Raw genomic sequence first — 12,172 nt, forward strand, 5'->3', positions numbered from 1 at the left:
CATTAATGTTTTAATAGACACAATGTTAATATTTTTATTTAATTTTTTATAGTTATAAAATACGATATTATAATAGCAAAAATTATTAAAAATGAATTTCCATTAAAATTATAAATAATTTTCAGATAATAATGAAATTTTATAAATTTTTTGAATTAATATAATAACATAAAAAGAGAAACTCAGAAAGCAACGCGCCTTTTACTGAAGACAAAAAGGGGGAGAGAGGGATCTGCTGAAGCAGAGAAGAGAAACGATTAAACGTCGACGACGAATAAGAAAATAGAAGAATCGAGAAGATGATGTCCGGAGGATACACAAGCATTGATGAACAGAGGCTCTCTGGATCTGTTCCTGTAAGCATTTACATTTTTCTCGTCTGTCTTCATATCTACCTTTCTGTTTATGCAAAATCAGCGGATCTCACTACACGCTTTCGTTTAATTTTGTAGGCGGTTCCAGATCAGGGTAACGTTACCGTCAAATTCACTGGTAATTCATTCATTTTTTAACTAAATTTTGATGTTATGTGTTTGTCTTTGTAATCAAAACATCTGTGAAGAAACGCAATTAAAATTGAGAATGGAGTGGTTTGATGTGCTAAATATGATTGAATCATGAATAATTTCTTTCTATTTATTGGTTGCTAGATAGTATAGGATGTTTGAATGGTGAGAAGATGTCTGTGAAGAAAAGTGATTGGAAGCGTGAGTCCAGTGAGTTGATTTGTTGTTGTAGGCTGAGCTGAACATGAGAAATTGAGGTTTTTGTTCATTTTCTAATCTATTTGTTGTGGATTAATGGAATTGTAGGTTTCTGTTTGGTTGCTTAGATAATATTGGAAAATATGAGTATTAAGATAAAAGAATTTTGAATCTTAGGAATTGACTTATTGTATTAGGCTTAGCGGAAAGACAATTTAACATTTTTTCTTTTTGAAGCAATTTCTTAATATATTTGTAATTTAATAGGTTTGTTTTTGGTTGCTCATGAAATATATGAAAATATGAGAAATTAAGATTTTGAATATAAAATTTCATTTGAGCTTGATACATGGTTTGGCTTAAGATTCATGTTTTTCTATTAATATCATTGTTGTTATTGATATGTGTGGGATTTTTTAATTGGTGAATTATCATTGCAGAGTCAACTATACAGACGTTTCCACCTTTGGAAGCACAGGGAAAGATCTCTGGTGCTTCTGATCCACCTCGTGATGCTGATGGTATTGCTGGTTTTGACTCTTTTATGATTAATTATTTAAATATATTAGATATTGATAAGTTAGTTAACTTTATTTTGCTATCATGATTTTATTTATATTATCAGATCTGATATTTATTTTTGTAAAATTATTTGAGTAGACATGAAAGTAATGAACTTAGATCATAGATGTTGATTTTGCCAGTGAAGTATTGATGGATCCCAACTTATGTTAATTGTTATCAACTGACTGATTTCTTATTGAATTACATCTATTATCCCCTTTTGTCTAATAGTTCCAAATTGATGCAGATACATTTTCAAAATCTGGTGCTGGTGCCGGCTCTGGCCCTGGCTTTAATGAATCCCAGCCTAGTGGTTGGTTACGGCCATTCTTAATCACCACTTATAAGCCATACTTTGATATTGACACTGCAGATGTTTTAGACAGGATTAAGGACTCACTTTTTCCTTTCAGAGATAACTTTAATGAAAAAACAGCTATTAACCCCGACTTGTAAGTTGTCTTACTGATAGTCATCTGTTTAATGGATTTATTTTACTACAATATCATGCCTTGAATGCAATTACTGTTTTACTGCAAGCCTTTAATCTTGATATTCTTATAGATTATGCCATGAGCATACCGCATATTGTCAGAGAGCTAGAACAAAAATGGAATAACTTGTTACTATGCTGACAAATTTGTTTAGCTGGATTGTCTAGAATGAAGTACAATGGTTACGGGAAGGTTATATAAGGTCTCTTAGGTGATATATATTGATTCTGACATAGAAGTGTAGATCTCAAAAAAATGAAATGTACCCAAATGTTTTACATTGTAAGCAAGATACAGACTAGTATATTACCTGATGTAAGTTTGGAAATTATGAGTATCTTCCTCGGTAGTTACAGCTCATAACTGGGACTATTAGTCTATCTTTGCTTGTGCTAATTTTATTAACTGTCATACCTTTTATTTTAGCGTATATCAATGTTATGCCAAGCACTTATCAACACTGGCCTGATATCATCCCTGTCTGTTATTACACATGAATTAACAAGCTACATATGTCTCTAGCATATTGTGAGAAAATTTTCATTATTCTCATTCGTCTTCTTCACTTCTCTTGTTCATTCGCAATATAGTTTTATAATCTTTACCTTATGTGCTGCACAGATATGGACCATTCTGGATTTGCACCACCCTCATATTTGTAGCAGCTTCTATTGGCACTTTTGTGACATACATAGCACACAAGCTGAAGAATAAAGAATGGGAGTATGACATAAACCTAGTGACTTGGTCTGCTGGTTTATTTTATGGCTATGTCACCATTGTTCCTCTTGGGCTATATTTTATCCTTAAATACTTCTCAGCACCATCAGACCTTGTTCCACTATTCTGTCTATATGGCTATTCACTATTTGTCTTTATTCCTGCACTGGTGAGTTCTTTAGCTTTCAAATATTGCCCTTGAATCATTTATAACTATTTCAGGTCCTTACTTCTGTTTTGTTATGTTTTAAATTCCCAAAATTACAAATGTATATTAATATAATCTAGATAACGTAGTTAATGAATTGATGTTGGCGGTGATATCGCAAAGGTGTAATTTGTGTTGTGTGTTGAATGAGTCTTATCTGAAAAATGTAAGATGTGGATGACTAGAAGAAAAATGCAAAGCTTAATTTTTTTTTTTTTTGGGTTGTTGTTTTTGTGGTTGCAGTGTCTCTCAGTTGTGCCCTTTGAGATATTCAGGTGGGTAGTTGCTGGTTTGGCTGGGTTTATGTCGGCAACTTTTGTCGCAACTAACCTACGAGCCCACATTAAGTCTGCGGGAGAAAGATGGTTGTTAATAGTAGCTGGGATCTTCCTGTTGCAGCTGGCTCTGTCTGTCGCATTGAAGCTTTATTTGTTCACCGTCACAGTATGAAGGTAAACTATTCTTTTAATACAGAGACAGGAGCACTCACTACATTTCTTGACTTCACAGCATAAGAGCAAACTGTTCCTTCAATGTGGAGGCATGAACCGGCTATAGATCATAAAGAAAGAGTTCCTCGTCCTTCAGCTTCCATCGCCCCAATCTTTACCCGAGCATTATATACATCAGTTAAATCCTCATGTATTCATTCATTTCCAGAACATAAATTCGAGCCTAAAATTTTGTTGCTTCTTTTCATTCTCGTAGCAAGTCAATAGAGACTTTCTCAACGATGTCTGGTGTAAATCGTGGATAAGAGGGCATTTCAATTGATTGATTATTTGATTGAAGTTTTGGGTCAATAATCCTGCATTGATTTTAATGTTTTGGAGTCGAGGATCTTGCAAGATCAACTTTTAGGGTAAACTTTCTAAGTCAAAGGCCAAAATTACCTTTGCTTCATTTCTTAGAATGGAGACGTCTGAAGAACGTATAGGATGATTGCAAGTGGACATTGGGAATCGTGTTGCATGAGATTTGTTTGATCCTCATCCCAAGTCAAACATTTGTGCATTTAGTCTTCTAACTGGGGCCTCTAGTTTATAAATTCTTGTGCTTATACATTTGAAACTTAATTATTACATTTTTTAAGATGGAAATATCTTGCTTTAGGTTTTTTATCTTTCTGGGTAGATTATTATAGATTATCCTTAATATCTTTGAAAAATACAAAAAATAATCTACAATAAACATAGATAAAAGTGGATTCGAATTGAATTTGTATTAAAGAAAAATTAGTTTATGGAGTTTGAGTTTAACTCAAGGTTGTTTTGTCAATTTTTTTCTTTGATATTATTCATCTATTTAAATAAATTAAATTCAAATTAATTGTTTTGGATTTAAGTTCAAATGTATTTTTGTTTGAGTTGGATTGTATTTGAATCCACTTTTTATATTGATGCACTTTTACTTTATTATGGATGTCTTTTTATTATGGATGCCTTTTTGCTCAAAAGTCAAACCCTATAACAATGTTGATACATTTATATATTTTTTTCTCATAGTAGCTAGGTTACTATTTTACTAATTAATTTCAATTGACAATATAACGACATTACAACAAAAGGGTACCTATGATACACATTTGAACTTTAAAGAACCACTGGAACAATAAGATGGTAAAAATGTTAAAGTCTTTAATAAAGAACCCATTTTAATATGACTTTATTTATTAGTGAATGTACACTCAATTGGAGTAAAATAGAAAATTATGTATAGTTGTGTGAGGATGATCAAGTACGTCAACCCTAAAGATTTAAAAATATTTAGAAAAAAAAAAAAGAAATGCAATGTCTGGGCCAGTCCTAGAGAAGAAACAAAAGCTTAAACCCAATAGAACAAATTTAAAGATTCATTTTAACTTTTTTTTTTTCCTCTAAAGATAATATTTCATGTAAAAATAATCGGCTTATCTGTATCTTTTAGTATCTATATATAATATTACTTATTGTGATAAACAAACATAAACAAACCCTAAAAAGCAACATTAATCAGCGGGACACTTGCACGTTTTAGACTTTAAGACGCGGGAGTTTGAAGAAAGTCAAAGCAAATATAAGATCCTGAATTTGAGGTCCCTTTTTGGACGGTTTCCTAAGTTGGTACTTACACCAGAAGTCCCAAGTCTCTCTCTCTCCCCCTTTCCCCTCTATTTCTCTCTTTCTTCTTCTCTTCTCTCATCTCTTTCAAGTAGAGCTGCTTCTTGAAAAAGCTTTCTACAAGTACTAAATAAGCCATGCCGAGGTCAATGACTCAAGTTCACTTTACTATTCTTCTTCTTCTGCTTTTCTTATTAAGCATATCATTTCTGGGACATGAAGCTCTAGCAGGGAGAAGATATCTAGAAGCTGCAGAAACACAGAAGAAGCCTCAGATTTGGAACAAAACTTCAAGTAAAAACAATTCCCAAGATGATAATGATGAGGGTTTTGTTGCAGCCATCAATCGAGAAGTGCCCTCTAGCCCCGATCCTTTGCACAACAGATAAGTAGGTTTTTTGTTCAATAGTTTCACTTGTGAATACAGGAAAATATATATATATATATATATATAATTATAATTATAATTATAAACTGTTGATCCATAACTCCATTGATTTAGAGCTTTTGCATGTAATATTTATTAGCAGGAAGATCATGATCAATGTTATATGATTCAAGTACAATATTATTAATTCCATTATATATATCAAGATTATGAGAGAGATAAAAAAATTAAAATAATACGAGGATTACAATTATTATTTTCTTCATGCATATATACATTTCATCTCTTTTCTTTCATTAAATTTATATTTTATGGCGAAAATTGAGATTATATTGGTGTTTTAATTATTATAAGCTAATTTTCGGATATTAGTAATTCATAATTATTATATATTCTAATAATATTTCTTTGAATATATAAGTCTACTTGCAAACTAAGTCAAGTTGGAATACCCTCTAACTTGAATTTGACTCTAATAAAAAAGTTGAACAATTTAAGTTAGACTTGAATTCGTCTTTCTAAAATTAAAGATAATTCCAATTTGACTCAGTTTTTAAGTTTAAAGTTTGAAGTTTAGTTCAAACCTTAGATTTATGGTTTAAGTTTGCGATTCATTAGAAAAACAACGTCATCTTACCCAATTATAAGCGAAATAATGTCATTTTAACATTTGTTTGATGTGACTTGAATCGAATCACAAATCAAACTTAAACTAGTTTGAGCTAGTCATTTGTTTCACAAGTCAAATCAAACCAAACTAAACCCTCTCCAACTTGATTCATCTTAATTTCATTAATTAACCGACCATCTCGATTCAAGCTCAATTTAATGAATTTGAGCTAAATCAACTCGGTTTGATTCTAACCATATATATATAAATATATATATGATTGTAAAATTATTTGTACTAACAATAAACATTTATTTGTGTAATATATCATTATATGATTATATGATTTTTAATGAAAAATAAAGTAACAGGTCATTGTTAATATACAAATAAGTCTTCATTATTTGTGCACGTGACCTTATCAGTTATTTAGCTATTTAGATCTTAACTTGTAGCTTAAATAGAATGTAACATGTTCTCCATTATTGCCTCCTTTTTGTACATGGTTCCAAGTAATGTTTCCACTATTATTTTCAAATTTGATGTTGAAAAGTTCTTGATATTGATTCAATAATATTATTGGATCAACTAATACCCTAAAATTAATAATTACACATGGACTCTTCAAGTTGAATCATAATTTAGATTGAATGAATCGAGCGTAAACTCAAGTAAAAGATTATATTCATTTTCATAAACGATCTGAGTTAAAGTATTCAAGTTTTAACTCAACCCAAATTGAGTTCAAAGTCAAATTATTTTTTAACAGAATTTAAGTCTTAATTTTTGAACATTCAAGTTTTAATTTAGTTCACATTAAATTTAACATGAAATTGCTTTTGAATTGAATTTAAATCTCAATTTATACTGTTTATCAATTTAAACCAATTTTAAATTAAATATTTTTAATTTCAAACTAATTCTTATTCCATGTCGGCCGTAATGGTTGTCAACTAAAGACGAAAAAATAAATAAAGTAGAACAGAAAAAGTGATGCTCCACTTGGACCTTGAAAATGGAACATTGGGCCCATGGGCTCATGTTCACTAACGCGGTTTTCCTCCCAATGTTTAGATTCTCTTTCCTCTTACAAACATCTTAAAATTATGTATATAATTTTAATTTAATTTTTAAATAAATAAATATTTTTTAAAAAAGAATCACTGCCTTCCTTTTCCCTCCTCTATCTCCAATTTTCCTTGTTCTTTTGCCGACCAAATGAAGCCTTAACTCCGCCAACCCGACTCACCCCATCACTCACTGAGTCACTCTAACTTTTTCTTCCTTCATTCTGCATTCTCTACACTACTCACTGAGTCATTTATTCCCGGATGTAATTACAAATGCAAGATCTCTTTGGATCAGTTCGTCGATCGCTGGTGTTCCGTACGGCCTCAGAAAGCAACAATCCCGACCCCAACACTCCTCCAACCCTAGTCGACAAGATCAATTCTTGCATTCGCAAATCCACTCTCTTCTCCAAACCCATTTCTTCTCCGCCTCTCAAAATGGCCCCTCCCATCCGATGGCGCAAAGGCGAGTTGATTGGTTGTGGCGCTTTTGGCAGAGTCTACATGGGCATGAATCTTGATTCCGGAGAGCTTTTGGCTGTCAAACAGGTTTTTCTTTTTTTTTTAAATTAATTTTCATCGATTTTTTTACTGGGTTTTGTGCTTCTTGAATGTATGTTATATGGGTGGTAAAAAGTTTTTTTTTTTTTGTTTTTCTACTTTGATTTTCGCCACTCTTTAATTGATCGCTTTTTGGAATTGAGTAGATTTACAAATGTAAGTGTGATTTTGTACTCAATTTTCCTACTTTTATTATTATTATTTTTTTTACATTGAGTTTGAGGGTGCTTTTTTTTTTTGGTGGTTAAGTTAATTAGATGTTCCGAGGATCCGTTTTGAGTTTTAGATTATTTTGTGTTTGAGTTTGTGAGTTTATTTTTTTAATTGTATTTTACAGGTTTTGATTGCAGCAAACAGTGCTTCAAAGGAAAAAACACAGGTTTGATTCTGAATTTTTGGATTACCAAGTGGTTTTTTTTTTTTTTAATCAGTTATCAAAATAAGCCAACGATCATTGCGAGAGTGAGTCAGCTGAAACAGTTGCTAGTGACTCGTTTTGATATTGGATTGTTGAATATTTATATACTGCTAAGTTGGCGTGATTTATTTGTCATTGCCTGGAGTAGGCTCATATCAAGGAACTTGAGGAAGAGGTCAAGCTTCTCAAAGATCTTTCTCATCCTAACATTGTTGTGAGTATTGAGTATCATCTTCTGTGTTCCATTTGAATTTGCCAAAAGCTGTCAGTTTTCCAACTCGTTATGTTACTTTTTATTTGCCAGAGATATTTGGGTACAGTGAGGGAGGAGGAATCATTAAATATTTTGTTGGAATTTGTATCGGGTGGATCAATATCATCACTTTTGGGGAAGTTTGGCCCATTTCCGGAGGCTGTAAGTCTTTTACCAACTGACCTTTGCAGATTTTTTGTGTTTCAAACACCATTCTTATGTATCAATATGTAAGCAGGTTGTAAGAACTTACACGAAGCAATTGTTGTTGGGGCTGGAGTATTTACACAAGAATGGAATTATGCACAGGGATATAAAGGTGCCTTTTCTTTTTCAGTCAATAGTATATTTAGAAAGAGCTATGATCTCTCTCTCATATATTTCTTAAAGTGATAGTCACCTTTTTTTTAATTTTTTATTTCGTTGTACAACTTCAGGGGGCAAATATCCTTGTAGATAATAAAGGATGCATTAAACTTGCAGATTTTGGTGCATCCAAACAGGTGGTTGAGCTGGTAATGAACCATTTATTTGACTTTGTGTCATTTACTTTTGTTACTTGTAAACTATATTCCATCTAACGAAATGCTTGTTAGAATAGGCAACTGTATCAGGGGCCAAGTCTATGAAGGGGACTCCTTATTGGATGGCTCCAGAAGTTATTCTGCAGACTGGACATGCCTGGTAGAGTCTAGACAAACCATTACAGGACCAATTTCTTTTCTAAACATTTGTATGGCTCTTTCATAACCATGCCTGTACTTAGCATGATATTTAGCCAAGCTTGTTGCCTCTGCAGTGAACTTACACAGATGATTAAGATTTACATCTCTGAACTATTTCCATTAATAATTTCATGCTGATTTTTCTTATATTTAATGGGTATGACCCCCCAGTTCTGCTGATATATGGAGTGTTGGGTGTACGGTGATTGAAATGGCCACCGGAAAGCCTCCTTGGAGCCAGCAGTACCAAGAGGTGCTTATTTTGTCTGCTTTCAACCTTTTGCTTTATTTTTTGTTCTTTCTTATGTTGGATTGACAGTGCGATTCTTCTAGGTTGCTGCCCTCTTCTATATAGGAACAACAAAGTCTCATCCACCAATTCCTGAGCATCTTTCTGTTGAGGCAAAAGATTTTTTGCTGAAATGCTTACAAAAGTATGTCACTTAATGTTGTCTTTTTCTTCTTGTGCCCTTAATAGTAGTTTGAGATTTAGTTTAGTCAAAATTATAATGTTGCATTAAATTTCTCCTTTCTGTGGCAGGGAACCAAACATGAGACCAACAGCATCTGAATTGCTCAAGGTAATTATATATATCGTTCTTCATTACTAGGAACATTGTAAGGCAGCAGTAGGTTGTTGATTGAGAGAAAATGAAAAAGAGATGGACCACTATTGATTAGATTCTATAATGGTTTAAAAGTCCCTATTTTCCAATTACATGCAGCATCCATTTGTCACTGGGGAATGCGGAGAATCTCATCCTTTTTTACGTGCTTCAGTCATGGTTAGTATATTGAAATTAGATTATGATGGTAGTTAGTTCCATTTCTTTCTTTCAAATCCATCAGTGTAACAAGGTGAATTTCAATATTATTAGGAAAATTCTGAAATTCCTTCACCATCACAGGCTGCAAATCTGGAAAACATGTATGTGTATTCTTCTTTGATAACTTTTAGGATGATGAATGATGATAATTTGTCCTTGTGTTACTGTGGAAGCTTTGATATGGCATTAATATTGTTGGCAGTCAAACAATGGCATCCCCTGGCTCATCAGACATATGTAATTTGGGCAGTCTTAGCTGCTCAACCATGATTTTGGAGAAACCTGCTGGAATTAAGCATGTATGGGCAACAAGCGATGATGATTTGTGTCAACTAGATAGAGATTTTTTTATGCCTGGTGATGTAAAGGTTAGTTCTATTTTGTCACCAGATGACTTTAATAACTTGAGGAACTACTTTCATGTTCTTCCACAGCTTTGCCTATCATTTTGTAATCTAAGAGCTTTGACAATTACTAGTGCTCTTTTTACTTAGAGTTTTAATCCCATGAGTGAGCCCTTGGATGATTCGAGAAGCAAATATGATGGAAGTCCTGAACCAGAGAAAAGAGGACTGAAACCAAACAATGATCAATCAATTCATGTGCCTGCTGGCCACCTTAGTGCTTCTGGTGGGGTCAATGATTTATCATTTCCTCATGGGCCTTGCCTCTCTGAGGATGATGATGAACTTACCGAATCAAAAATCAAAGCCTTTCTAGATGTGAAGGTAATATTTTTTATAGCTATAAAATCAGCCTTTGGAAGTAGTTTTGCTTTATAATATTGCCCAGTCCACTGAATTCACTAAAAAACTAATGTCTCAGGCTGTAGAACTAAAGAAACTACAAACTCCTTTATATGAAGAGTTCTACAATAGTTTGAATGCATCTTGCTCTCCAAGTTTCGTTGAGAGGGTTAGCAATGAAACCTCTCCAAATTACTTGAAATTACCTCCTAAAAGCAGGTCTCCAAGTCGGGTACCTCTTGGGAGCCCATCTGTAGCAGTTGATGCTGCTACGACTGGAAGTCCAGGGAGTAATGGTAAGCGTGTACCAAATGTTGCAAATACAAATGATCACACTTCACAAGAGAATTCTTCCCCTCAGTTGAATGATAGGAAAGGGCTTGTGGTCGAAGGTCAGCTAGAGTCATGCAGCCCAAGGTTGGTACATTAAATGAACGTTTTTCTTTGGTGTGTATTGTTCCTTAGCCTGTTGTTAAGTATTCTGAAATAGAATATTATTCCATTTGCAGTATGAGCTTTTCTGAGAGACAAAGGAAGTGGAAAGAAGAGCTTGACCAAGAGCTTGAGAGGAAGCGAGGTAGATATTATTGCTTATCCTCAGTTTTTATTTTTCCATAAAGAAAGGGTATAGAAGCCAGCTTAATATTTTCTTATAGCACTTGTTTTTCTCACTATTTTGATTATCTGATTCACTGTATCATTCTAGAAAGCTCTCCTTTCTGTCTGGAAAACCATCTGTAGTATCCAGTCAGTCTTGCTGAATTTTGTCATATGTTTCAGCTGAAGGATCTAAGCTTATGGTTTTCTGCCTGGTTTATAACACATACATGAATTCTTGCTTAGTTAATTGAAGTGTCATTTATTCAAACAAGGTAGTTATGACATGAATGAATTTGTGTAGCTAGGCATTGCTGAATATGATGTAAATGTATTATTAAAGCTCTTGACAAACATGACAGAGCAATTAATGTTTGATTAAAAAATTAAAAACCTCGGACTGGAGCAGAATTGTCCACATATATGTTAATGAATATGTCAAACTGTTGTGCTTGCATGGCCATGAAATTCTAGGCAAAATGAATATTTAGCTTCTAGGCATTAAGGTTTTTTTTTATCAGTCCTTGATGAAAGGCTGTGGAAGCCTCCTTTGCAGAGATAATGAGGCAAGCAGGCATGGGAGGGAAAACATCTTCACCAAAGGATCGAGTTCTAAATCGGCAGAGAGATAGGACAAGGTTTGCATCTCCTGGAAAATGAGGGCATATCAGAATGTTTCAACCTTCACAGGGGAACTTGAATATTCCTGTCATGAGTTCATCCTAAGATATGCAGTTTTGCTAAGAGTGGTGAAATAATGCTACGGGATTGGTTTGCCAGCTTCACTTGAAAACAGAATATCTGAGGCATTTTATTCAATTTCTCATTGTTCAGCCTAAAAATGTATGGTATCGTTGCAATATAATCTCCATTAAGGGGGAGAGAAGAAATTATGTTTGAAGAAATATTTCTATCCTTCTTTATTTCGCTGGCTTTTCATTTTTGGGTGTTTTTAGGAGACAGTAGATAATTTCTCAAGTTTGTATGTAGTGCACAGTCCCAGGACAGAAATTGTATTAAAAATGTAGAATAATGGATTGATATGGCTTTTGGAAGTCAATGAAATCTTGTGCCATAACATCAGAAACACTATTTTAACCTGGACATTATCCAGAAAAAAATCATTTAACATCGAAATGACTGAGCCAGATTGTATTTGAGTGTGTCAGTTGTTTCTAAATAACAGAT

General features: G+C 33.3%; 2 protein-coding genes across 3 annotated transcripts; both read left to right on the forward strand.

Annotated features, from left to right (window-relative positions):
• Window positions 1–168: 168 nt before the first annotated feature.
• LOC123209799 (protein YIPF1 homolog) lies at window positions 169–3,481 on the forward strand. The gene is made up of 6 exons (XM_044627941.1): window positions 169–356; window positions 453–492; window positions 1,145–1,225; window positions 1,516–1,720; window positions 2,384–2,651; window positions 2,934–3,481. Exons 1-6 carry the CDS (start codon window positions 300–302, stop codon window positions 3,138–3,140), a joined length of 858 nt encoding a protein of 285 aa, XP_044483876.1. The 5' UTR covers window positions 169–299; the 3' UTR covers window positions 3,141–3,481.
• Window positions 3,482–6,936: 3,455 nt separating this feature from the next.
• LOC123197275 (mitogen-activated protein kinase kinase kinase ANP1-like) lies at window positions 6,937–12,044 on the forward strand. 2 transcript variants are annotated; one of them, XM_044611506.1, is made up of 17 exons: window positions 6,937–7,406; window positions 7,756–7,797; window positions 7,985–8,050; window positions 8,141–8,251; window positions 8,328–8,408; window positions 8,527–8,592; window positions 8,691–8,773; window positions 8,986–9,067; window positions 9,148–9,248; window positions 9,356–9,395; window positions 9,540–9,599; window positions 9,693–9,742; window positions 9,844–10,009; window positions 10,136–10,369; window positions 10,467–10,804; window positions 10,897–10,964; window positions 11,541–12,044. In XM_044611506.1, exons 1-17 carry the CDS (start codon window positions 7,131–7,133, stop codon window positions 11,642–11,644), a joined length of 1,968 nt encoding a protein of 655 aa, XP_044467441.1. In that variant the 5' UTR covers window positions 6,937–7,130; the 3' UTR covers window positions 11,645–12,044. The 2 variants fall into 2 exon arrangements, with proteins under 2 accessions (XP_044467441.1, XP_044467433.1); XM_044611498.1 differs by having other exon boundaries at window positions 6,938–7,406; window positions 8,527–8,604.
• Window positions 12,045–12,172: the final 128 nt, after the last annotated feature.

Source organism: Mangifera indica, chromosome 2, assembly GCF_011075055.1.
Source record: "Mangifera indica cultivar Alphonso chromosome 2, CATAS_Mindica_2.1, whole genome shotgun sequence".
Classification (NCBI taxonomy): domain Eukaryota; kingdom Viridiplantae; phylum Streptophyta; class Magnoliopsida; order Sapindales; family Anacardiaceae; genus Mangifera; species Mangifera indica.

Excerpts from the sequence above, each read along its gene's own strand:
- LOC123209799 (XM_044627941.1), top strand. The coding sequence starts at position 300 with ATGATGTCCGGAGGATACACAAGCATTGATGAACAGAGGCTCTCTGGA. Across the intron at positions 357-452 it reads GGCTCTCTGGATCTGTTCCT|GCGGTTCCAGATCAGGGTAA; the intron begins GTAAGCATTTAC and ends TTAATTTTGTAG. Across the intron at positions 1,226-1,515 it reads TCCACCTCGTGATGCTGATG|ATACATTTTCAAAATCTGGT; the intron begins GTATTGCTGGTT and ends AAATTGATGCAG.
- LOC123197275 (XM_044611498.1), top strand. The coding sequence starts at position 7,131 with ATGCAAGATCTCTTTGGATCAGTTCGTCGATCGCTGGTGTTCCGTACG. Across the intron at positions 8,409-8,526 it reads TTATGCACAGGGATATAAAG|GGGGCAAATATCCTTGTAGA; the intron begins GTGCCTTTTCTT and ends GTACAACTTCAG. Across the intron at positions 10,805-10,896 it reads CTAGAGTCATGCAGCCCAAG|TATGAGCTTTTCTGAGAGAC; the intron begins GTTGGTACATTA and ends TTCCATTTGCAG.